At 41.0% G+C, this 27,845-nt stretch overlaps 1 protein-coding gene across 16 annotated transcripts in view; it reads left to right on the top strand.

The window, feature by feature from the left end:
- The window catches only part of LOC137345926 (histone deacetylase 9-like), a 1,063,883-nt gene that overhangs the window by 886,418 nt on the left and 149,620 nt on the right, over positions 1-27,845 (top strand). For 15 of the 16 annotated variants that reach the window (XR_010968622.1, XM_068009206.1, XM_068009189.1 and 12 more), the window contains 4 exons: positions 5,451-5,506; positions 5,764-5,851; positions 11,454-11,573; positions 11,851-11,948. Coding sequence is in view for 14 of the 16 variants with exons in the window: in XM_068009206.1 (XP_067865307.1) it covers positions 5,451-5,506; positions 5,764-5,851; positions 11,454-11,573; positions 11,851-11,948 (362 nt within the window). In the remaining 2 variants the exon portion in view is untranslated. The remainder of the gene's footprint in view (positions 1-5,450; positions 5,507-5,763; positions 5,852-11,453; positions 11,574-11,850; positions 11,949-27,845) is intronic. The other variant, XR_010968626.1, reaches the window with a different exon arrangement.

Genomic DNA, 27,845 nt, shown 5'->3' with positions numbered 1-27,845 from the left:
TCTTTAGAACTGTGCCATTAAGTATATATTTCCACTCCCTATCCCTTTTGCCAAAAAGCATCAGCTCACATTTCTCTGTATTAAATTCCATCTGGCACTTGTCTGCCCATTCTGCTTGCCTATCTATGTCCTGTTGCAGTCGATAGGTATAATCCTCAATGTTTGCCACTCTCCAAGTTTAGTATCATTGGCAAATTTTGAAATTTTACTTTGTGTTGCAGTATACAAGTCATTTATATGAATAAAAAAGGCAGTGATCCTAGCACGGAACCTTGGGAAAGACCTCTGACTACCATCCTCCAGTCTGAAAAAACAACCATTTATCATGACTCACTGTTTTCTGTGCTTAAGCCAGATTGTTTTTCAATCCAAGTTGACACTGACCTTTCTGTTCCGTGAGCCTCAATTTTGTGAACCAGCCATTTATGTGATACCTTGTCAAACGCTTTCTTAAAATTCATATAGACAACATCAACTGCATTTCCTTCATCAACTTTCTCTGTTACTTCATCAAAAAATATAGTTAGATTGGTCAAACATGATCTGCCGTTTACAAATCCATGCTAGCTCTCTTTAATTAACTCAAACCTCTCCAGGCATTGTTTCATAAAACCTTACCCACCACTGATGTTTAACTCACCAGCCTGTGGTTACTAGGATTTGAACAAGGGTGTCACATTTTCCACTTTCGAATCCTCTAGCACTTCCACCGTATCTAGGGAAGATTGGAAGGTTATGGAAAGCCCTTCTGCCACTTCCCTTAGCAACCTGGGATGCAGGCCATCCGGACCAGGAGACTTATTCACTCTCAGTATAGCCAGTCTTTCCAGTATATCCTGCCAATCAATCTTCACCCCATTCATTACCTCTACAATCTCCACTTCTATTAATATTTTGTGAGCATGTTCTTCCTTAATAAAACTGATACAAAGTATGCATTAAGTATTTTAGCCTTGCCCTGTGACTTAACAATGTATCACCTTCTTTGTCCTTAATAGGACCTACCCCACTTCTTACTACTCGCTTACTATTTATATGCCGGTAGATTTATGGGTTATCTTAGAAACAATCTTCGATCTTCAGCTTTTAGAAATGCTTATCTTTTGCTGGAAGCTTCATGCAGAGTTTGAAAAAAAAAAATTTGAACTTCCTAATACTGAAACAGGTTGCTTCAGTAATAGATGATGTCCTTTTTGTGTAAAAGTTGATGGAATGCAAAATTGTGCCTTGCAGAAGCAGATCTTGATCTTGTTTGGTCAGGAATAATGTCATGTTTCATAGAAGGTTTGGTAAGATGCCTGTATGAGCCTCTAGAGACCAAGGAGTGTGAACATTTTACTAATACTTGCCTGTAGGTTTTAAGTGACCTGTAGGCCTGTTCTAAATAGAGCACTCAATTTTCCTTTCAGCTGATTAACTGTACATTATGTATTGTGGCAAATAGCTATGGTTGGGAGGGGTAGGGTTGTTAAAATGGGAATGGTTGCAGGAAAAAACTGACCTTCAGTACAAATTTCTAAATTATCATGAGGTCAATGGGCACATTTGTTCAATATCACTTGGTAATGCCAAACTGAAATTTACCTTGCAACTGACAAAACTTGGGTTCCATTTTGCACTGTAAATTGTGGATCTGAATCAGTGCCAGCTGGAGTGTAGGTTTTACATCAATGTCGATTCAGGTGCATTCCAGTAGGAACCACATTTTTTTACACATTGATGCTTTATCCCTACCCCCTCTCCCTGCCACTGGCTGCAGTATTCTTGCTCCTGTAGCACCCACTGTCTATTATTGCCACTTGTATTAATCTATTTAAAAGCAGTTTCTACATGCAATCAAGTTGCCATTTGCAAGCATATGTTTCATATGTATGCGGCACCTGGGCTGGATTTTAAAGCCTCTCCGACACCGGAAACGGTGGCGGGGGGGCAATGAAGATAGGAATGTAGGAGGCCCACCACCGACTCCGGCAAGCCCGGTACTGTTCTCGGCGATGGCGTTGAGGCCACATGGCAGCCGCCCCGCTGCTCGGCAATGGGGCCCGCATTAAAATATACAAATGCTACTTAGAATGCAGGCCACAGCGATTCTGCCAGCAGGTTCGTATTTTCATTCTGACGGCCGGCAATGCTGCGCCTTTGAATCCCCATTCGGAAATAGGAGGTGCGACACCTATGGGGAGGGGGCAGGAGGTGTTTTTCTCTGTGCGGGGGCGTGGGGGGGGGGGGGACCGGGTTTACAGTGCTTCTCGGATTGGGAGGGGGGGGTGATGGAATGGGGTAAAGGACAAAGGTTCCGAACTTTGGGGTGGGGAAAGGCCAAATTTTCAAAGTAGGTATTCCGGGGGGGGGTGAGGTGGTGGGGGGGGGTGAAGGACAGAAATGTAGTGTAATGCCATTGGGCTTGCAGGGGGAGAGGTGGGAGAGTGCATGAAAAGGTAATTTTATTCAATTTTATTATCTTTATCATAACTGTCCCTTTAAAATTTAAATCCTCAGTTAGGGCTCTAAGCCCCTTAAAAATGTCGCCGGTGCCTGCGCATTGGCGCCGGATGCCATTGCTGGTGACGGCTCTCCCACTTACCTCCACATCATCGGGGGTGACGGGGGGCAGCCGCCTCGGACGCATGGGAATGAGCTGCCACATTTGGAATCGAGGTGGCTCTGCGACATGGGCCCCATGCGTGCGGGCCGCAAAGTTTTGCACCTGATGCTTATTTTGGCACCAGGCTCTTAAAATGCAGCCCCCGATGTTTGACACCCACAAATCATAGATATAACAATGTGTGCACAAAAAGACAACTTTTTCAAAAAACAAGACCTACTGAAATGATCATTCGTATAAGTGGGCCAATGCCACTTAATCCACCTGTAGGAGAATGACTTGGTGAAGGGAGCTTTGCATTGTGAATGAGTATTCCCAGCAGTAGATTCCTTGTCTGACTGTCCATTGAGATTTTATACATTTAAAGCATTTTTCTGTAATTAACACTACACAGGCAGAGATTTACAAGCTGTAAGAAACCAGGCCGGTTTTGCCTTCTAAGAAGAAGCAAATTGTTGGCTTATTCACCACTTAAATCATAGTGCTTTGTCTGAAGAACTTCAGGAACAAGTGCCACTGCAGCATAATATGTTAATTGGTATAAAAATCCTCCATATCAACTGCATCCATCCTATATTAGAGAGTTTATAACCTAGAAATTTCCTTAGTTGATGTTAGCTGACAAATACATTGTGCATTACTCAATCCCCTAATTGAACACATTTATATCAATAATTATATACTTTTGTTGAACTAAAGACAAAGGAATGCCTTCGTTTATCTCCCAAGTGGTCATTCTTCATGCTTAAACCTGACCAGCAAATGTTAACAGGCAATGCTACAGTGGGGGAATCACAGCTAAGCTTGATCCTGAATGTCCACACATATATTTTCCAGTAGGAGGCACCATCCTGAACTCTCTCTTTTTCTTCATTTATGTGCTATCTCTCAATGGCATCGGGCTGAATTTTACCGGCCGCTCGACGCCGCGAAGGGCCCACCGCATATTACTGGTGGCATGGGGACCTAGGTGCCACCTGGCAGTGGGCCCTTCATCTCCATATGCAGATTCCCATTAAATATATTCAAAACAATGTATCTGCCATCCCACGCCAATTTTACAGCCTCCATTCGGCCTTCGCCTGCCTTCGGTACTCCGCACTGAGTTCCGAGGCGAGAACCTGATGGGGAGGGGCAGTTATAAAATTTTCAGGGCGGAAGGGGGGGAGGAGCGGGAAAATCAATTTTTATTAGATGTGGGGATGGTGGGAAGGGGTTGAAGGGCAAAAGATTGAAGGTTGGGGGGAAAGTCCGGCTATTTAAAAAATCAATTGATGGCCATTTCGAGCAATGAAATGATCATTGGGCGGTTGGAGGAGGGCCTCCATCACTTAATTTTATATTTAATAAAAATAAATAATGTTTTGCCTTTAAAAATTAAAATTAATTGTAAGGGCTTAAAGCCCTTTAAAAATGGCGCTGGTGCTTGTGCAGTGGTGCCGGACGCCATTGCCGGGGATGCGGAGGCCGCCCACTTATGTCATCGGGGGCAGGCGCTCCGCCCCCACGATTTAAATGAGCCCTCGCACGCAATATCACGAGGGCTTCTCGGCAGCTACTGAATGCGGGCACCCCGCCAAGTTCAAAGGGCACCGCCGCAGAGCGTGGCCCCCGAATAAAATTCAGCCCATCATTTGCAGATACAAGTTAGCTTCCATATGTATGCAGATGACACCCATGTCTACCGCTCGACCACTTCTTCTAACCCCACAGCCTCTGTGCTATCAGACATCCTCTCTAATATCAAGTCTTGGATGAGTTACACCTTGCTTCAGCTGAAAAGTGGGAAAACTAAAGCCATCTTGATGCCCACCACAAGCTTCCTCATTTGCTGTTGGATTTATCCCCCTGCCTATTCACTCTCTTAAGATGAAAAAGACCTTGAGAAATATTAGCATTCTGTTTGATCCTGCACTGAGCTGCAAATTCTCATTCTCTTCCTCACTAGGACTGTTTGTTCCATCCATACAACATTGCCTACCTCTGCCCCTACCTAGCCCCTGTGCCACTGAATACTTTATCTATAGTCCAATCACCTCAAGTGTCAATGGAGTAAATTTTTGTCTTCACTATATTAGCTGGTAATCTGGAGGATTGGATTGCCTGCTTATTATGGAACCTACTTGATTTTCATTCTATTAATTGCTTCCACTTCATATCACAATTTACAGTAGCATATCAGCCACATCGACCCTGCTCTCTGGAACACCCTCCCTATGCCCCTCCACCTCTCTTCTTTACTGTCCTCCTTTAGAAACCTTCTGAATACCCATTGTTCTTCAAAACATTTCAGTCATCTCTGCTAAATTCTCTATTCCCTAGCTTTGTGTTCCCTTCCTCTTTCTTTACCAAATAAAGAACCTTGGAAAATTTTAAAAATGCCGAAAGATTACAGGTCTTTGTTGCACTGAGCTCCCTTTTAAATGGTAGATTGTTACAAAAATAGTGACAGGATTTGTTCTGTGCTTTTATTATAAAGAAAACTTAAACCTGTATATAATGAAACACGTTGCACATTGCACCAAAATAATCATCCCCCATAATGACAATGTTCTTTCTTTTTCCTTCGGGTGGTTCTGGTTCTCTTCAATTGCATATAAAGTAATTGTTGTGCAGGGTTATGAGGGGAGCGGTTTAATTTTCTACTTTAGCTGGTGTAGCGATGGCAGTGTACTAGTTCTATGGACGGCTGAGAACTTTGTAAATGCAGAATAGAAATATGTTCTGTTTATTCCATCACAGTCAGCCCTCGATTTACGTGCACTAAAACAAAAATAAATAAATGCTTCAAAGCCTACGGAAATCTGTCATTAGATTAAACCAGTATTTATTTTCTGTTTTATAGAATGGATTTGCTGTTGTCAGGCCCCCTGGCCATCACGCTGAAGAGTCCACTGCCATGTAAGTACCAGAGACATTGCCTGTTTTAACAGCGCTGGGGTTACTGCCAGTCACCTGCATAGTTCTGGCCTCTACAACACACTAATTATTAACAGATGGCTGTAAAACCCAAAAGGAAAGGCTTTCTAGGTACTCCCAGAAGCAGATTTATGGCCACAGAGATCATATAGCATTTTTAAAAATGCCCCAGATCATTATTTATAACCATTTTCCTGACAGATTTGCCTTTTTATTTCTCTCTTTTCTCTATTCCATAGGGGGTTCTGCTTCTTTAATTCTGTGGCAATTACTGCCAAGTACTTGAAGCACCAGTTAAATATAGGCAAGATATTAATCGTGGACTGGGTATGTATACTTAATGTTCAAGGCACAATATGCATATATTTTATGAATGATGTGTTTGATTATTTTACTATACCCAGATATAGTTGCCTGCCATCTTACTAATCCTTTAAACAGGAGACAAGTTTCAAATTTGCTCAACTTTTTTATTCTTAATTATTCAATTGTTTGGGAGCTGCTAATATTATTTTACTCGGCGTAAGAAAACAAGTGATTCATGGTACATTGTAATAAGGTATTGGACTGCTAATGACCAGTGTCGCATACACCATCCTCATGCACTGGAATTCCTGAGCTGAGATGCATCACTTTAGGAGAGCACAAAATAGAGATGAGCCAGTTCCCCACAAGGAGATGGTTGTTAAAGTCAATGGGAGAGTCAACCCTAACTTGCTGTCATACTACTGCCAGATTTCACCATGGTATCAACAAAGGCATAGGACTACATAGGAGCTGTAACACAAAGTGACCCAAATGGAGGAGAAAACAAATCACAAAAAGAAGACATTTTAAAAAATATTTTACTAGCATAATAACAATTATTTTTGTGATATTTATTTTAAGTTACATTATCAAGAAAGAAGAGAACTTGCATCCCTGGCCTAGTATGCTTTGCTGAATAAATAAGGGATAGTTTATTAGTCAACTGATGCATCAACTGATAATTTGCAATAATTTCAGCAGAGCAGTATACCCAAGACTTTTGCATGGCAATTGTATTTATTTGCACGTACAAAGACACCATGGCACAGCCAAAGAAAGTTTGGAAGAATTTCTGATTCATCCCCTTGTCACAAATAAACTCAGGAAGTCTTTAGTTTTCCAATGGACTAACATTACTTAAGATTGTCTTTAGGATTCTAATCAGAAGAAACAGTTTTGGAAGTATGTTAAATGAAATCAATATGAAAGCTAGATAATAACTCAGTTTAGTGAATGGAATCATACAATAATAAAACTTCACAGTCCTGAAAAAGCCCATTGTGCCTGTACAAAGATTCTGAAACAATGCAATTTGTCCCATTCCCCTGCTCTTTTCACTTTTAAGTTTTGCTTTTTATGTATATTTAGCCACTTGCTTTATAAAAACTATTAGGAATTTTTCCTTCATCATTATTTCTGATATAGAGTATTCAATGTCGTAACAATGTTTTAAGTACAAATAATTCTCCTCATCCGTCCCTTCATTCCTCTACTTGTATTCATTGTTCATGTGTTGAACTGTTGGAGAGGCTGTGAGATATCTGGTGTAATGTATAGAATAATGCCCTCTATCTACTAATTCACTAGCCAGTGCAATAGTTTTCCCTGATTATCTTATCAAACCCTTCATAATTTTGGAAACATCTATCAGATCTCCTCTGGATCTTCTCTGCTCTAATGGAAAGAGGCCCAGTCACTCCCCATAACTGAGGCTTCATATCCCTGGAATCAGCTTAGTAAATCTCTTCTGGCTCATGTGTTTCATGGTGAATTGTTAAGAATTGTGAGTCTATAATTCCTGTGTAAATGTAGTTGTACAATAAATTTACTTATTTTAAGCTCTGTTGTTTAGACCTTTTTTTTGCTTGTAGACCTCCTGAGTAGAACTCATAGTGTTGAATTACTGCGCATATTGATATTCCTCTTAATATGCCCAAAATGAAGAAAATATTGGAGATGAAATTGGCCTACAAGCATATCACAAAACAACTCATAGTGAATCAGCAACTTGTATTACACTGCACCCGATTTTCTAGAAAACTAGCAGCAGTGTAAAACGGGCTGCCAATTTGTTATGAACCATTACCGCTACTGGTGTAGACCAATTAGCTCCCATTGTACATTATGTACAGACTATTCCAATATTAACAGGTTAGATTAAATTAGCAATTATTTAAAGCTTTTATGTTTTGGTTAATTTTGTGTTTATCAAGTTGAAGTATCAGTGCTAGCAAATGGAACATTGTTCCCCTTTTTTGCACCCAGGATCAGTATCAAGCACTTTCAGGTATCACATAGCTGGATGCAGAGCAGAATTCCCACCAGACAATCCCACTCTATCCCAACATTGGGAATAAATTTCCTCACTTTGTAAATAATGGCCGGGATTTTCCACTTAGCAGACATCTGACTCGCACTCACCATGGAGATGCCCTTTGAACCCAGCTGACTTTCTGGCCCGAGGTTGTTGTATGCTGGAGATGGGATCCTTAGCCTCTGCCAGGCTATTGGGCAGAAACTTGCTGCTTCAGGTCTTGTGGGGATAGGGCTTATTTGGCAACCTGTTGCATGCGGCTACTGTGGCTTGTACATGGCCATCCTCTGAGAGCCAGCCCCTGAGTCCAGCCTTCAAACCGGACAAATGGGGAGATATATGGCCATGTTTCCCTCATGTTCACATGATTTGCATGCACCTGCCCACATATAAGCTTGTGCATTTTATGCTACTGGGACTGCCTCTGGAAAAGTGGAGGGAGTAGGGACATGGGGTCATACATGCCCAAGCATATTTCTGATCCTGTTTGTCTCAGATCCACTGGAAAGCTCAACACAGGAGGGCTAGAAAGCTTATGACAATGTGTCCATGATTTCACTATATATGGCAGAAGAATTATTCTCCAAATATGTCTTAGGCCATTCACAGAATATTACCATTTTCTATTTCAGCCATCCTTGTGGTCTCTTTCAGTAGAACTATCAGTTTAGTGAAAACTAATGTCAAATTTTAGGAAGTTCTTGCTTTGAATTTTTCTCCACTGGAAACTGAGATCAGACTGCCCAAAATGAAATTTTTACTAAGACACCTAGCTACCAGAACAAGGGAATGTTGATATTATCAATTTGCCCTGGGTTTGATCCCTGATTCCAGAGGTAAAAGGACAGTGGATTAACTGCCTGTCCTAACCACCCCAAATATTTTGAGTATATTGTATATCATACCACATCTAATTATTAGCATTGCCATCCTTTAGTCCTTATAGGATACCCATTTAATTAAACACAAAAATGTTTTAAAAGAACAGAGTGCTGTAGTGGCAGAATCAGCAGATTGAGTGATAATCATCCACGTACTCAAAGCAACTGCACAACATGTGTACTCTAGTGAGAGCTACTATCAGTACTTCACAAAACAATTATGCATAGTAGGAAGTGAGTAATAAGGTTGTAATTTACTTGAAGGTTTCGAATAACATCATAAACCACAAAAGCAAAGTCCAAGTAGTTTCTGGACGTCATATGAATCCTGAGATTAAATTGCAGCCTTCTACTTACTCGCTAGCATCTGTATTGTTTTTGGTTAATATACACTATGATTTTTTTTAAATGAAAACTCTCAACAAATCACACTGGTTGAAATATATTGCCACACTTTCAAAAGTATATTGTTGCATGATTCATATTATTATACAATATGGTGAACATCTAGGAATGATTGAAATCCAGGATTAAATCTTAGGGTTCAGATGTCTTTTAAACCCCAGCGCTAAATTCAAAGAGTTTATAAAATTCATCTAAATCCTTGAATTGCTTTGAAATTTCTCAATTGTATCCATTACATTTTAAGAATTAAAAACATTTCATCAAATATATGGAGAGTTTATTGCATTTTTGAGCTTGTTTGTAAGCTGACGATAGCCACCTAAGCATTCAGTGCACTTTGTGTCAATGAGTGATGTTATTGACAGAAACTTGTCCATAGCTCCGCTGCTTGCTCCTTTACCAAATTAAGTCCCAGATGTCATTATCCTTGCCCTTACAGAACTCCAATAGATTCCATTTCCCCTGTCTACTGAATTCAGAATCTTGTCCTTGTTTACAAGTTCCTCCATGGCCTCATCACTCCCTATCACTACAATCTCTCCATCTTACATCTCAACCCATCCAACCCATGCCTATGATCTTCTGGCTCTGTACTCCTGCCTCCCCACACCTAGTGACATTGATTTTCAATGGCAGAACCTTCCACAAACAGGGTCATACTTCCATAATTCCCATCCTAAATGTCTTCATCACTTTCCCCATCTTTAAAACATCTGCTAATGTTCATACAATCTATTTCTTCTACTCTTGGTTGGCATCCCTTTTCCCCTATGTGAATCACACATGCATGTTTTATTATATTAAAGGCACTACATTATTACAAATTGATGTTATTGTTGACATTCACAATGTAGGATTAACAACTTCAGGCAATCTGTAAAAATAATCTGTGGCTAATTTCTGGAAATCTTGTGAACAAAGTAATTACATTGTAGTTGCAAGTCAAAATTCTATGAACATAGCATATGTCAATAACGATATACTTGATCTGCATGAATTATGAGAAATATTCACTAATAAATATGCAATGTATATAAAGATATGCAGGCTCTGGGTACAGTTGAAAATATTGTATTACCTTTAAAGAATACTGTACATCTCCATCAAATATTTAAGTTCTGATTAAATAATAATGCATATGACCTTTTTTGTTATTGTTGCAATTACATTAGGCTCAAGAGAATTAAATATTGATAAATGGATAAGCTGTATTTGACTGTCCCGACAGTTCACAAGGTGATATGATAAGCTAGCCAGTGGAAAAAATGCGGAGGAAATCAAGCTTGGCATTGAATAATAATCAGTCCCACCTGTAACTAGCTCAAATGTTTTTTGCAAGTGATAAATCATTTCATCACTAACCTGAATCCTAATCCTTGAAAAAACTTTTTAAAAAACTTTCATACCAAAAGTCTTTATTTATGGCCAGTTACAAGTTAAAGAATGCCATCTTAAAGGCCTTTCGAGTGGCCTCAATATGTTTGTAAATGTTTAGGGTCATTGAAATAATCCTATCATCTGAAATCTTTCAAAATTGCATTGATTCTATTAGGAAAACATACTTTTTACAATAGGCTCGAACAATCAGGCAGGGAAAGAAAAATTGAAAATAATCTATCATCAGGGGTACGTGTAATGTGATTATGAGGAACTGGCCTAAACCTTTCAACAGCTGACAAATCTGTAAATGGAATGAACCTTCTATTAAATTAACATTTTGCATCACTTCCTCTGCAAGTATTGTCACTTCCTTACAAGTCTGGCACTGGTCTATCTGAAGCTACTAGGACAACTGTACATGCCTTACTAAATCTCACTGAACATTATTTTTGAAAATTAAACTTCCTGTTGATTGAAAAGTCACATAATTGTTGTGCCCTACAGATTATACTAAAAAGTACAGTTTTGTAATGTAGCACTTGGCTTTCTTTAGAGACTAATTCAAGCAGCTAATTGACCCTGAGGGGTTATGAACTGTTGGCAGTTAATAAGTCATAAAATTCTTGCATAAAGTAGGATGCTAGATTCTATCACTGAGGCAAATCGTACAAAGACCCAGCGTATAAATATCTAAAAGTAGAAAAGAGCTGGGATTTCTCAGTGACTGCTCTTCTGGAGTCTCCAGGGCATGTTTGCTATGGTTTCCTGACTAGAGAAACAAGCTTAAAAAATGAGCACATTAAGGAGTAATTTGTTTGAAGGTTCAGGAAGTTTGTGAGGGGGAGGAGGGGGAAGGCAAAAGTGACCTTTAAGCAGGAGCTGGACATTATTACATTTGTCATTTGTTTCCTTTCACCTTTAGGATGTTCACCATGGTAACGGTACACAGCAAGCCTTTTATAATGACCCCAACGTGCTTTATATTTCCCTCCACCGTTATGATGAAGGAAACTTCTTCCCTGGTAGTGGAGCCCCAGACGAGGTAGGTTGCATTTCTCATCGGCCTCTTTTATCGTTCTGGTCTAATTGCATTGCATGATTATTCCTAATTAGCTCATTCTTCGCTGTTGCACTTTAAATTGCTGTGGATTGCAAAATTGTCCACCGGGACCGTGTCCCAGCACAGACCAAGTGCACGGCCCCATCCAGTGCTTGTCAAGCATCATCTGGCTGATTTTGGCATGTTCTTTGATGTTGGTTTCAAAGCTATTATATCCAAAAATATATGTTTTTCTTTCTTGGTGCCGTCCTGTTTTCAGGTTGGAAGCGGCCCTGGTGAAGGCTTCACTGTGAATATCGCCTGGACAGGTGGTCTTGATCCCCCTATGGGAGATGTGGAATACCTTACAGCCTTCAGGTGTGTTCCCACCTGTAGTGATATTTGGTCAAGTTCAAAGCTGATGCATTTTTAAAAATTGCTTCACATAGAGAACATTGAAAAAGTATGTTGGATTTAAACTCTCATCAGATGTATTTTAGGGGGGTCAGTTTTAACTTTTGACCCACCAGGAATAGGGGGGACATGGTAACATATGGGAAACCTGAAGGTCGGGACTTCCAAGCATTATGCGGAGTTTTAAACCGGAAGGTCAGTTGCCTCGGAGGTGGGTGGTCAGAGGCCCCGGGGATTGGGGGGTGGGGGAAATCAGAGGCCTCGGCGGAGGGAGGTCAAGGGGGATCAGAAAGGTCAAGGGTGGGGTGTCCAATCATGGGAGTATTGGCAAGGCAAGTACGTTGGATCGAACAGGTAAATGGAGTGGCACTTACCCCCTGGATCTAGCAGCCCTTGCCTTCCTGTAGCTGTTGGGTTTCCTGAGGCTTGGGAAACCTGGCTGTCCAGAGTTAAGTTGGAACTGGTGGATAAATATGAGGCATGCAGCCTTATTACAATATTTAAATTGCCAACGCTCGTCCTGGGAACGAGTTGGCTTTCCTCTGACTCTGCCCCAATTGGAGTTGGAGGCAGGTTGGGGTTGGAATTCAGATTTTTAGTACTTTAATCTCCCATCCAACTCAAACTGGCCTGTCTTTTGGGGTTGAAATTGCCCCCTGGATATCAGTGTTGTGTCTGTTCTCCACACTACCTCCAGCACTTGACTGTCTCCCTTGTTTCTTAGTATCCAGAATTAGGTTCAGTACTCAAGATGTAGTCTAACCAGAGCATTGTACAATTTGATCACTAATCTCTCTGACTGGTAGTCTACTGATTTGGCTATGTAGTTCAACCCCCTATTGGCTTCTGTTGATTGCTGCTCTGCATTTCTTGAACATGTTGAGTGTCAAGTCCAGGTCTCCTTCAACTTCATCTTTGGTTATTTCAACACATTCAGGTACATTTACATAGGCACATTTTTCCTTTCTATGTGCAATACTGTGCTCTTTTCTGCATTGAATCTCATCTGCCATCATGCATATATTTTGTTTAGCTCATTCTGCAATTTCTGATTTCCCCCTTCAATTCCACCATCCCTCCTAATTTGGTATCATTTGTAAATTTAACTAATTTGCATTGAGTTTCAGAATCCAAGTCATTGATGTAAATTGAAAACAGACGTAGTTACAGCACCAAGACCTGGGGCGTACCACTCAATACTTCACCCCAACCACCCCGCCCCCGCCCCCCCACGCACTCCCCACCCCCTCATAATCTCTCTCTAAACAGTATCCATTTTTTTCCTACCCTTAGAGAGCTTTTTATTCAAACATGTTTTGCCCTGAATTCCCAGCGCTTTGAGCTTAATTAGATTCGATTAGAGATACAGCACTGAAACAGGCCCTTCGGCCCACCAAGTCTGTGCCGACCATCAACCACCCATTTATACTAATCCTACACTAATCCCATATTCCTACCAAACATCCCCACCTGTCCCTATATTTCCCTACCACCTACCTATACCAGTGACAATTTATAATGGTCAATTTACCTACCAACCTGCAAGTCTTTTGGCTTGTGGGAGGAAACCGGAGCACCCGGAGAAAACCCACGCAGACACAGGGAGAACTTGCAAACTCCACACAGGCAGTACCCAGAATCGAACCCGGGTCCCTGGAGCTGTGAGGCTGCAGTGCTAACCACTGCGCCACTGTGCCGCCCATTAGCAATTTAACATGTGGAACTTTACCAAATGTGTTTGGGAAGTCTTAATGTATAATGTTTTAGGATTTACAGCAGTTGACTTGGGTTTTTGCTTCATTGAAGAAATCAAAGAGATTGTTCAGACAGGATCTTCCCAGACAAGATGCCATGTTAAGTGGTGTTTATTAAAGTTTTTTAGTCTCAACCCATTGAAAACTAGATTGGCTGTGTGGTGTTTCATAAAATGTGCATAATATGTACAGGTCCTCTGTCAAAGTACACTGGTTCTCAGTACAACCCTCAGCTGAATGCATTATCCTAGTTGAACATCATAATGTTGCTAAGCACCAACCTTCCTACTTCATGGCACAAAGTTACATAAAAAAAATTAAAGGGCCAGTAAGGATAATGAATGGTACAAATCTAATGGGAACATTGGCCAGTGATTTTTATTTTATTTTAAGATATAGCTAGATTGTTGTATTATATTTAATAAATAAAACCTCTACTTGAGAGAATATGTTCCAGGCAGTTTTTTTTTTAAGTGTTTGAATGATTGAGTGTGGTGCTATCGAAAGCATTTGAATGTGTCATAGACTGTTCACATTCTCCCAGTCAGTGTCTTTCCTCTGTTCTATAGCCACAGCACTCACTTATCATCATCTAGGAACCATTAGGAAGTTGGGAAATGCCATGAATTAACAATTCAAGATACAGTTAGAAACCCTGATTAAGGGAATTAGTTTCTGCTGCTGTGAATACACTGATACTCATCCAGACAGTTTAATGATTGGTGTACTTCGGCAAACTATTATGAAATATATTAAACAGTGCATCAAACCTGGGAATTATGTTTCCTCATATTTTGCTTCTGAGTCAGTTTTAAGAACCTTGTTGTGAAGGAATAAACTGAGGAACAATATTTGTGATTGAACATTATACATTTGCTGCCTTTATAGCTGAAAGGTGAATTGTCACAATTTATTTCCAAGTCTGTTTGGCAAAGGTGGTTGAAGGTTTTTAAAATTTTTATGTGTGTAAGCATTTCAATCATCCTGATACTTCAAGTGGGATATATGTTAAGATCATAATTCCACTGAAACATGACAACAGATGTGTTATATAACTCTCTGACTTTACCCACATTACAATGGATGTGTAATACAACTCTCTGATGGTACCCACCAGATGGCGCGAATATTCCTCAATAGTAATGTTAGCTTGTTCATTCTGCCTGCAGATTGCAACCATAAATAAATGATTTTCTTTTCAATACAGGTTAATAATATTAAAAACATAGCAATGGTGTTTGTCATGCTCGGCACCCCCTGCCAAGAATGAGGCACTTTAATTTTGTCATGAACATTGATTTTAAACTGTTACTGGAGAGAAGAAAAGACTTGTTAAACAGTTTAGCCGTGGCTGGAAAATACATTTGCATATTAACAGACTGTGATTGGAAGGACAAAGGAACATTCCCTGACACATTCATTCCACAATGGACCTTGATCACCAGGTATTGTGTGTAGGAGATGAATTCCAGAGACGACTAAGGTGATACAATCCAAGACTTGGTCAGACTAGTTAATCACATGACTAACCTGCTTGGCAACCTGGCTTTTTCTAGTTTGAACCGAGAAAGTCTGTTTGCTCCTGGACTGAGAAGATCTCTCCTGTTTGCTCCCATCTCTTTCTCACAAGACTTTGAATCCACTGAAGACACATGAACCCCAAGAGAGAAAAGTCTCCCACAGCGAACAAGGTTTAAGAAGAATATTGGACCCCAACAAAAAGCAAGATCTATCAACAATCAAGGACTCTATAGTGAGCTTGAAGAATGTAACAAAAACTCTTCAGATATTGCCTCAAACCTTTCCACTTTACTTTTCTTCTGCTCTTTTCTGTCTCTATTTGCATGTATCACGTATGCTTGCTAGTGTGGGTGCGTCATGTATCCACAGGCGTCAACAGAATTAGAGTTTATGTTAAAGTTTAATAAATTTCAACTTTTCTTCTTTAAACCTAAGAAAGCCTGCTTGTGCTGGTTTCTTTGCCTTGTAATTGGAAAGCGGTGAACAAGGATTCACCAAGGGGGAGCTAAAAACATGGTGTGTTTAAAAATAAAACCCTGTTATGGTAAAACCAGGTGAAGGCTGAGAGGAACCCTAGACACCGTTCTCACCTGGCCATAACAGAAATTTGGGTGCTAGCATCCGGAATTGACCCACAGACAAATGAGAAGTTGGAACTGGTAAGCCAAATTGTTCCCAGTCAAAAATGAGCAAGATTTCAATACAGGTTTTCTTGCGGTTGTGTGTGCTTGAATACCAACACATCTGCAACTGAAGCTAATAGCTCCCCAAGCCAGGGTGAAGTAACTTGGGATAAGTTAAAAGCACTGTCTATGGGGGAGTTGAGAAAAATGGCTGAGCAGTGTGGGATTACTGTTTGTGGCAAGGCTAGGAAGTCTGAACTCCTAAGACTAGTGGCCAACCATTGTTCCCTTGAATCTGAAGAAGCAGAAACGGGGATATAAGCAGAATCTGACAGGGTATTGTTAGCAAAGATACAACTGGAACAAAGGAAACTTGAATTAGAAGGAAGAGAAAGAGAGACGCAGGAGAGGGAAAAAGAGAAAGCCTTCCAGAAGGAACGTGAAGAAAATCAAAGGCAGGAGAGGGGGAGAGAAATAATATTCTGGAAGGAATGTGAAGAAAGTGAGCTGAAGCGGCTTGAGGTAACTAGGGGGGCAACAGAGTAACCCCAGTGAAAGCATGACCAATATGGAGGAGCGTAATTCAGGGCTGGGTGCAAAATTGTTAAAACTAGCTCAACTAATTACAAAATTCAATGAGGATGATGTAGAAGTGTTTTGTGTTCTTTGTGAAACTGACAAGGTAGCTAAAATGGCCAGCTGAGACCTGGCCTCTTTTACTACAAAGCAAGCTAACTGGAAAAGCCCATGAAGTTTATTCACTGTTGTCAGATGAGAGTTCATCAAATTATGAACTGACCAAAAATGCTATCCTCGGGTCTTATGAATTAGTACTTATCCTTGGGTCCTATGAATTAGTGAGGTGGGGCCACATTACAATCTTTGTCCTACATAAAAGGCCAGTGAGAAAATTTTGAAAAGATAAGGGCATTAAAATTTATCTTACTATCAAAACAACAAATGTGCATTTTTGTGAAGAAGCTTTAAATGAGAAAACTAATTTATTGATTTACTTTCACATCACAATGTTGAACACTGATTTAGTGACATGTGTGGCATTGTTTTTGCATACATATGTACTCAATCTCTGCCTGCACACTTGACATAGCAATGTGGAGTATTCCAGATAGTTGTCCATCTGTCAGGAGTGATCTTGATCTCTTTCTCTTCCCTCCCCCTCTCCCCACTCCCTCTCTCTTCCCTCTCTGTCTCTCTCTCCCCTTCTCTCCCCCTCTCTCTCCTCCTCTCTCTCTCTCCCCCTCCCTCTCTCTCTCCCCTTCTCTCTTCCCCCTCTCTCTGTCTCTCTCCCCCTCTCTATTCCCTACTCCATCTCTCCCCCTCCCTCTCTGTCTCCCCCTGTCTCTGTCCCCCATGTCTCTGTCTCTCTTTCCACCCCTCTGTCTTCCTCCATCTCCCCTCCTCTCTGTCTCTCTCTACCCCCTCTGTCTGTCTCTCCCCCTCCCTCCCTCTCTCCCCTTCCTCCTTCTCGCTCTGCCCCATCTCTCTGTCTCTCTTTCCCCTCCACCCTTTGTCTCTCTCTTTGCCCTCTCTCTTTTCTGTCTCTGCCGCCCCCTCTCTCTCCCCACCCCGCCCCCTCTCTTTGACTGTTGCTGAGTGCAGGAACTGTGGTTTCCGAACTTCAGACATCATCATGGTTTTCCGGCAGGCTTCTTTAAAAAAATTGGAACCCGCCGGAAAATCCTGAAGCTGTGCTGACAGGTGCTAGGAGCGGTAACAGTGGTTTCCAAACTTTGGATGGATTCATGGTTTTCCGGCAGGTTCTGATATTTTAAAAGCCTGCTGGAAAACCACGAATCTGTCTGAAGTTCGGAAATCGCTGATCCCACTCCCAGCACATGTCAGCTGTGAAAATAGGTACAATTTACATCCGCAGGCCAGATGGAAACCTTTGACGGGCCAGATTCTGGCCCATGGGCCGTATGTTGGACAACCCTGGTGTGCAGGATCCTGGGCTTTATAAATAGAGACATAGAATACAAAAGCAAAGAAATTATGATGAATTTTTATAAAATACTGGCTCGGCCTCAACTGGGGTACTGTGTCCAATTCTGCACACCACACTTTAGGAAGGATCTGAAGGCTTTAGAGACGGTGCAGAAAAGTTTTACGAAAATGGTTTCAGGGATGAGGGACTTCAGTTACATGGATTGGAGAAGCTTGGTTACTCTCCTTAGAGAAGAGAAGTTTGAGAGGAGATTTTAGATTAGATTAGATTAGAGATACAGCACTGAAACAGGCCCTTCGGCCCACCGAGTCTGTGCCGAACATCAACCACCCATTTATACTAATCCTACGCTAATTCCATATTCCTACCAAACATCCCCACCTGTCCCTATATTTCCCTACCACCTACCTATACTAGTGACAATTTATAATGGCCAATTTACCTATCAACCTGCAAGTCTTTTGGCTTGTGGGAGGAAACCGGAGCACCCGGAGAAAACCCACGCAGACACAGGGAGAACTTGCAAACTCCACACAGGCAGTACCCGGAATCGAACCCGGGTCCCTGGAGCTGTGAGGCTGTAGTGCTAACCACTGCGCCACTGTGCCGCCCTGTCAGACAGGAATGAGGTGCGTGGGTGGTTAAAATGGCGGTTGGCCACTTCCCACTTCTTTCCCATTGCATCTGTATTTGCTGCTATTTTTACTGCTGAGTTTTTGCCAGCTTGGTGGCCATCTGCCAAAGGCAGGCAGGGACCTCATTAATATTGAAACATCGGGATCAGATGACGTAATTCAGACTCCAAAGCGGTTTTAGCTGATACAGGTGTTCAAAATCAAGAGGAGTCTGGTCAAGGTAGATAGGGAGAAACTGTTCCCATTGGTGGAAGGGTCGAGAACCAGAGGACACCGATCTAAGGCGATTGGCGAAAGAAGCAATGGTAACATGAAGAAGAACTTTTTTTGTGGCGAGTGGTTAGGATCTGGAATGCACTGCCTGAGAGTGTGGAGGAGGCAGATTCAATCATGGCTTTCAAAATGGAATTTTATCAGCACCTGAAGAGAAATAATTTGCAGGGCTATGGGGAAAGGGTGGTGGAGTGGGACTAGCAGAGTTGCTCTTGCAGAGAGATGGCATGGACGGGATGATCCAGTGGCATCCTTCTGTACTGTAACCATTCTATGATTCTAAATACTTCCTCTTGTTGTCCTCTTCTGGCCCCGTTACTGCTTGCCAACAGTTTTCACTGCCGACTCCAACACTGGGCCTCACTGCCATGATCATCAGCTAAAACCGCTTTGGAGTCTGAATTACGTCATCTGATCCCGATGTTTCAATATTAATGAGGTCCCTGCCTGCCTTTGGCAGATGGCCACCAAGCTGGCAAAAACTCAGCAGTAAAAATAGCAGCAAATACAGATGCAATGGGAAAGAAGTGGGAAGTGGCCAACCGCCATTTTAACCACCCACGCACCTCATTCCTGTCTGACAGGCAGGGTTAAATTCAGGCCTTATGAAATTATACAATTTATCAGGAATTCTGTATGAGAATAAATCTGAAATTCAAAATATGAATTATAGGTCCTTTGTGATCAAACAGTGTGAATAAACCATAAAAATAACTGGTTAAGATTGTTTTATGTGGTAAACAATAAAATTAATGAAAATAATAAGGAAAATTATTTGGATAAGCATTATTATCATATTTAATTATCAGAGGCAGGGGGTAAGTGTTTTAATTAGCAGGTCCTCGGGACATTGAATGACTACAGGCTTTCTTAAACAAGCACACAAACATACTGACTAGCTGCCTGCCAGCCTTAGGGTCAGGCCTGAGATGAAAAAGATAAGATAATTGGCTCTAATGAAATCCAGAAGGTTGGAGCTTTCTTTAGGCAGAGCGTGTGGAAGTGAGCTTAATTCAAACCAGTTCAACTCTGAGCCCACTCCTGTGACTTTGATATTGTTTGAAGTTATAAAAGTGTTTGGTGCACCATTAGCCTGCTGGGCTCAGCCTCCTTGGTTACCTTAATTACCAGACTTTACAGCCGACTTTATTGCACAGGAAAGGAGCCATTATATGTTTCATCAACATTGGCTGTTTTCAGATTTTCGGAAAAGCAAGGGTAGAGGTCACTATGGAAAAGGCAGGGGGATAGATGAACTGGTTGAAACCTTGAAAAACTTCTAACGAAAATTTATTGCAATCCTTTATACTTTCAAGTATTTTGTGTCCCATACAAAACAATTTCACATCATAGAGAACTTGGTGAGAGTTACATTGGATTTACATTGCCAGCCATACGTGAACTTCACCTTCCAACTTTAATTTTCGAATACTTTCACAAGCATGCACCTGATTACCTCATTAGCAAACTCTTGGTTTATCTGTTCATACTCATTAAAGTGGAGGAAGTCCACCCTCCATTACTGCTTTCTGGCAATGTATGATCACTCTGCCAGATTAGCCATACTCTGTCCTTTCTGCTCCCAATGGTATGAAATATTTTTCATCCTTGTAAGTGTTTGAACTATACATAAGCAGTCACCTAGTGTTGAGACCCAGTGTTACGTTTTTGTCATTTCAATGTGGAAGGAAAATCTGGCAGAATTTGTTATAAGAGTGCGATCCTCCTCACCGGATTTTTCTTTGTGCACTACACCTAGGTGATATTTAATGTTCAGGTGTTAAACATGAACATCCACATAAAGATCGGTAGGTAGGTAGGTAAGAAAGTAAGTTGTGAAGTGGACATAAGGAGGCTACAAAGAGATATAGATCGATCAAATGAGTGGGCAAAGATCTGGCAAATGGAATATAATGTGGGAAAATGTGAAATTGTCCATTTTGGCAGGCAGAATAAAAAAGGAGCATATTATCTAAATGGTGAGAGATTGCAGAGCTCTGAGACACAGCGGGATCTGGGTGTCCTAGTGCATGAATTGTAAAAGTTTAGTATGCAGGTTCAGCAAATAATTAGGAAAGCTAATAGAATGTTATCATTTATTGCGAGAGGGGTTTAATATAAAACTAGGGAGGATATGCTTTAATTATACAAGGTATTGGTGAGACCACATCCAGAGTACAGTGTACAGTATTGGTCTCCTTATTTAAGGAAGGATGTAAATGTGTTGGAAGCAGTTCAGAGAAGGTTTACTAGACTAATACCTGGAATGGGCAGGCTATCTTATGAGGAAAGATTGGACAGGCTAGGCTTGTATCCGCCGGAGTTTAGAAGAGTAAGAGGTTACTTGATTGAAACATATAAGATCCTGAGGGGTTTTGACAGCGTGGATGTGGAAAGGATGTTTCACCTTGTGGGAGAATCTAGATCTAGAGTCACTATTTAAAATAAGGAGTCGCCCATTTAAGTCAGAGATGAGGAGAAGTTTTTTCTCTCAGAGGGATAACCCTGGGAATTATAGACCAGTCAGTCTTACGTCGGTAGTGGGCAAATTATTGGAGAGGATTCTGAGAGACAGGATTTATGATTATTTGGAAAAGCATGGTTTGATTAGAGACAGTCGGTATGGCTTTGTGAGGGGCAGGTCATGCCTCACAAGCCTTATTGAATTCTTTGAAGATGTGACAAAACACATTGATGAAGGAAGAGCAGTGGATGTGGTGTATATGGATTTTAGCAAGGTGTTTGATAAGGTTCCCCATGGTAGGCTCATTCAGAAAGTGAGGAGGCATGGGATTCAGGGAAAGTTGGCTGTCTGGATACAAAATTGGCTGGTCAATAGAAGTCAGAGGGTGGAAGTAGATGGAAAGTATTCAGCATGGAGCTCGGTGACCAGTGGCGTTCCACAAGGATCTGTTCTGGGACCTCTGCTCTTTGTGATTTTTATAAATGACTTGGATGAGGAAGTGGAAGGCTGGGTTAGCAAGTTTGCCGATGACACAAAGATTGCTGGAGTTGTGGATAGTGTGGAAGGCTGTTGTAGGTTGCAACGGGACATTGACAGGATGCAGAGCTGGGCTGAGAAGTGGCAGATGGAGTTCAACCTGGAAAAGTGTGAAGTGATTCATTTTGGAAGGTCGAATTTGAATGCAGAATACAGGCTTAAAGACAGGATTTTTGGTAGTGTGGGGTCCATGTCCATAGATCGCTCAAAGTTGCTACCCAAGTTGATAGGGTTGTTAAGAAGGCGTATGGTGTGTTGGCTTTCATTAACAGGGGGATTGAGTTTAAGAGCCGTGAGGTTATGCTGCAGCTGTATAAGGCCCTGGTTCGACCACACTTGGAATATTGTGTTCAGTTCTGGTCGCCTCATCATCGGAAGGATGTGGAAGCTTTAGAGAGGGTGCAGAGGAGATTTACCAGGATGCTGCCTGGACTGGAGGGCATGTCCTACGAAGAAAGATTGAGGGAGCTAGGGCTTTTCTCATTGGAGCGAAGAAGGATGAGAGGTGACTTGATAGAGGGGTACAAGATGGTGAGAGGCATAGATAGAGTGGATAGCCAGAGACTTTTTCCCAGGGTGGAAAGGGCTATCACCAGGGGGCATAATTTTAAGGTGATTGGAGGAAGGTTTCGGGGAGATGTCAGAGGTAGGTTCTTTACACAGAGAGTGGTGGGTGCGTGAAATGCGCTGCCAGCGGTGGTAGTAGAAGCAGATACATAAGGGGAATTTAAGCGACTCTTGGATAGGTACATGGATGATAGTAGAATGAAGGGTAGGTAGTTAGTTTGATCTTAGAGTAGGTTAAAGGTTCGGCACAACATCGTGGGCCAAAGGGCCTGTACTGTGCTGTACTGTTCTATGTTCTATGTTCTATGTTCAAAGGCAGTGGAAGCAGTCTTTAAATATTTTTAAGGCAGAGGTGGATAGATTCTTGACAAGCAAGGGGGTGAAAGGTTATCGGGGTAGGCGGGAATGTGGAGTTGAGTCAGATCAGCCATGATCTTATTGATGGTGGAGCAGGCTCAAGGGGCCAAGTGGCCTACTCCTGCTCCTAATTCGTATGTTTATATCTACCCCGTGCTCCATATATGTAGCTGGTTTATTGTCACTTTCCACATGATTAAATCTTGTAGTATTGGAGCGAAATTCCATGGCTAGTTCTCTCGACTGTCCACCATAACTTTTCTCTAATGTTTTATTTTATCCAAGCTAAGTTTATTTTACAATGCTGTTCAACTTTATTCTGCTGGAAAACTGAAAACTCACTTAAATATCCAGGATTAATCCACATATAGAAAGGTAAGGATTAATTATATCTGGCATGATATTGCTGACTGCTTCATTGTAGACCAGCTGTTTTCAGGTTAAATTCCACTGTGTTTGATAACATTTTAAAGGTTATTTTTGTCATGAAAAAGTGTTCAGCAAACCTCTTGGAGGAGGAAAGCAAACCAAGAAGAAACCATGAGAGGTTTTCATCACAATGAAAACAGCAGTAACTTGCATTTATGTCGTATTTTAAACATAGTAAAACACCCCCAAGATGCTTCACAGGTGCATTAACAAACAAAATGTGGCATTGAGCCACTTAAGGAGATATGAAGGCAGATGGCATAAAGCATGGCCAAAGAGCTAGGTTTTAACCAGCATCTTAAAGGAGGAAGAGAGGCCGAAAGGTTTAGCTGGGGAATTCCAGATCTCAGAGCCTTGTCAGTTGAAGACATGGCTGTCAATGCTGGAGTGATTAAAACTGAGGATTTGCAACAGCCCAGATTTGAAGCAATGCAGAGATCTCAGAGGGTTGTCGGGCTAGAGGAAGCTACAGAGATAGGGAGGGGCGAGATGACTGAGGGATTTGAAATCAAGGATCAGAATTTTAAAGCCAGGGTATTGCCGGAAGGGCAGCTAATGTAGGTCAGTTAGCATAGGGTTGATGGGTTTTAAAGGAAGTAGGTGAGAACATTGCAGTTGTTCTGGCTATAATCTTCCAAAGTTATCCTGATGCTGGAACCATTCCTTTAGATTGGAGAATTGCACATGTCACTCTGCTATTTAAATAGGTAAGAGTGGGAAACCAGGGAATTATAGACCCAGTAGCCTAACACCTGTTTTTGGTAAATTACTAGAATCTATAATTAAGAATAGAGCGACTGAACACCTTGAAAAGTTTCATTTGATCAGCGAGAGCCAGCATGGATTTGTAAATGGTATGTCTTGCCTGATGAGCCTATTCGAATTTTCTTAAGAGATGACTAATGTAGTGAACATTAGTCCATGGAGGTTATTTCTATGGACTTCCAGAAAGCATTTGATAAAGTCCTTTGTAAGAGATTGTTAGCTAAAATTGAAGTTCATGGAATTAAAGGCAAATTATTAACCTGGTTAGGAAATTAGCTGAGGGACAGGAGACAGAGAGTAGGGATAATGGGCAGGTGCTCTAATTGGCATGATGTGACTAGTGATGTCCCGCAAGGATCCATGTTGGGGCCTCAAATATTCACCATATTAATTAACAACTTAGATGATGGAATAGAAAACTACATATCCAAATTTGCTGATGGCAGGAAGATGAGTGGCATTGTAAGCAGTGTAGATGGAAACATAAAATTACAGAGATATTGAAAGAGTAAGTGAATGGACCAAGCTGTGACAAATGGATTTCAATGGGGGAAAATATGAGGTCATCCACTTTGAACCTATAAAGGATAGAACAGCGTACTTTCTAAATAGTGAAACATTAGAAACAGTGAAGGTCCAAAGAGACTTGGGAATACAAGTGCATAGATAATTAAAATGTCATGAAGAGGTAGAAATAATAATCTAAAAGACTAATGGAATGCTGGTTTTGCATCTAGAGGACTAGAATACAAGAGGTTGGAAGTCATACTTCAGCAGTACAAAGCCCTGGTTAGATCACACATGGAGGACTGTGAACAATTCTGGACACCACACCTTAGAAATGATATATTGGCCTTGGAGGGAGTGCAGCGTAGATTTACCAGATTGAAACCTGGACTCCAAGGGTTTAATTACAAGGCAAGATTACACAAATTAGGGTGCAATTCCCTGGAATTTAGAAGGTTAAGGGTTGATTTGATCAAAACTTTCAAGGTATTAAGGGGAACATATAGGGTAGATAGAATAAATTCTGCTGGTTAGGGAGTCTAGGACTAGGGGGCTTTGTCTGAAAATTAGAACCAGACCTTTGAGGAGTGAAAATAGGAAATATTTCTGCACACAAAGGGTGGTAGCAGTTTGGAAGTCTCTTCCGCAAATGCCAATTCATGCTCGATCAATTGCTCATTTTAAATCTGAGATTGATAGATTTTTGTTAACCTAAGGTAATATGGGGCAAAGACGCATATGTGGAGTTAGATCACAGATCAGCCATGATCTCATTGAATGGCAGAAGAGGCTTGAGGGGCTAAATGGTCTACTCCTGTTCCTATGAACACGACTTAGTGTGAGTTAGGATACAGGCAGCAAAGTTATGGATAAGCTTAAGTTTATGGAGGCTGGAAGATGGTTAGCTGGCCAGGACTGCATTGGAATAGTCAAGGCTAGAGGTAACAAAGATATGGATGAGAGTTTTAGCAACAGATGAGCTAAAGCAGGGTCAGAAATTATGACTTCACTCATGAGAGATTCAGAAATGCAGTTCATGTATAAATAAAATTCTCGGAACCTTTCCCATGAAGACAGGTCGCTTTCTATAAATATGTTTCATTTGTATTATAATCATTACAAAAGGGTTTTGTTTAAATGAATCCAAATGTCACATAAATTGAAATGGAAGTATTAAACAGTCATGTAAATTAACATTTTATACAGGATATAGGAGATGAAATTATTTTTTTAATACTTACATATCTCCTGTAGACTGTTACGACCAGATGAGGAAGTGGTGTCAGGCTTCTCTTTCGCTCCTTCCCTGGTTTGTCCACAACAGGGTTTATTCTTTTAACATAGTGATTTAGCTTACCCCCTCAGTGAGCACTTTCTCACTGTTCCTCTAATTATAACTGTAAATGAAACAATCAGACAGGTTTTCTTGAGTTTAAACAAGAAAGATGTATGTTTTTTAACCTTATCACTCAAAACCAGTTAAAATTACTAAAATACGTGATGCATCCATGCTCACATTCATATGAGAGGCACACACACACAAAATACATACAGAGGGGAAAAAAAGAGTTGGGAAGTTGAAGTAAAGTCCATAATTAATGGAATTCAAATGCTGAGTTTCAATGTCCTTCATTGAATTAAAGTCTTGAAGTCCTCACTGGGGCCACATGCACAATTCAGGCTTGCTTCTCTGGTTCCGGAAGGCCGAAAAGAGGCTTTATCCATCTTCTTGGTTGCTGTCTGTAAGGCTCTGTAGTCTTGAGGTTCAGTAGCTGCCACCAAGGCTTCCCTGGGACTTTGCTGGAGAGAGAGACAGAGAGAGAGGTGCTTTCTTCTTGGCATTCAGTTACAGTCTCTTCCTTTCTGAGGCACAATTCACAAAACTCAGTGTTACACCAGCAGGTATGTCATGTGACAACATCTTTGTTTGAAAACAGAAGTTTCTGGAAGGCTGTTTGAAATTCAAAGCGCTTCAGACATACTTGGTAGGGGGGGTTTGGCTCTTTCAAAGTCAAAGGGTATTGATGGCTTTTGATCACCACTATTGACAAAACCATTCTTGTTAATTGAATCAGGGAGCATCCCCATTGTTCTAGCTAGACTGGGTAATCTCCCAGCCAGCCTTTTGGCTTCTGATATGTAAATTGTGTGTGACCATCTTTAGCTGTTCTGCTTTTTTAAAAGTTATTTGTGATAATGTCCAGTAAAAAGTTCTCAATCAAAGTTGCATATGACAAAATTAATATTTTCCATTTGGCATGTGGGTTTTTCCGTCACAGGACTATGGGCAAGATTTTTTAAAAATGGAATTGAGTAAATCTCATTAGCTCACACCTTCAAGTTCTACATGGGACTGCTTTATAAATAATAGTACTAGATCTCTACCCCACTAAGATAGCTCAGACATGATCTTACATATTAAATATTAGTTGCATTTCAATATGTCAATGTCCTGAAAATAAGCATTTGACTTGCAAACTTGTTTTTTGAGAGTTTTTAACCCTCCTCCACCAATCCTCTACTTGTTGTGAAATAGTCAAATCTCCCCCTTATCGTGTTCATGCAATACAAATTTATGAACTATAAATATGAATTTATGAGGCATAAACCCGAAACGGACACGTTCCTGTAAAACAAAATGGAGTTGAGAGGTCAGGCGACTTTTTCTTTCCTGCTAGTACACATGGAACGGCAAGAGCCCCAAGCTAATTTTCATGTCTGGGCAAGTCTTGGTGAAGTCAATAAAATGCAAAAGACCTTTCTGGGCATATCTTTGAGAAATCATTAAAATGCAAAGGACCCTTGCTGTGGTAATGGCTGCAATTCTCCAACTAATTAAAAAAAACTGGGTTCACAATACTGTTACATACTCTTTGACTCCATATTTGAAATCCAGTAAATGGGTGTGTAAAGCTCTGTTTTATCAAAATGGTATGTGGATGAATGATACCCAGACTCCATTGTCTCACAATGGCCTAACCATCAGAAATTATTTATGAGGACAATGGAAAGAGGTACTCTGGTCACATGACAGAAACTAGGCTTCTGATAAAGGATTTTAATAAGATATATTCCAGGCCGACAGAGGAAAACATCTATGCCAACAAAGAGAAAAGACCCTGCCTAAGACCACCAATTTTAAGCCACATGTAGGCAGAGACTGGAGCTGGCCTTGAACTCTGCACCTGAAGAACCATATCAGGGCTTCACCATTGAACCTTGACTGGAGTATAACAAGAGAAGTCTGCTGTTGCAAACATAAAACAAGAGCGATTCATCCTCTTAAACCTCCAGAGCTTTTCTCCAGTGGACAAAAAAGGATTACAAGCTTGTATGATATCAAGTCTTCACCCCAGGGAAAAGCAAGTGTAATAGAGAACTCTTGAAATCATAAGACCTAAACATATGCTACTTTTATAATCACAATCTTTTCATGAGTGTGTGTGTATCTGTATGAATATGA

Source organism: Heterodontus francisci, chromosome 2 (assembly GCF_036365525.1).
Source record: "Heterodontus francisci isolate sHetFra1 chromosome 2, sHetFra1.hap1, whole genome shotgun sequence".
In the NCBI taxonomy this organism is placed as follows: Eukaryota; Metazoa; Chordata; class Chondrichthyes; order Heterodontiformes; family Heterodontidae; genus Heterodontus; species Heterodontus francisci.
The sequence above is the reverse complement of the archived record's forward strand: the minus strand, read 5'-3'. Positions and strand labels throughout refer to the sequence as shown.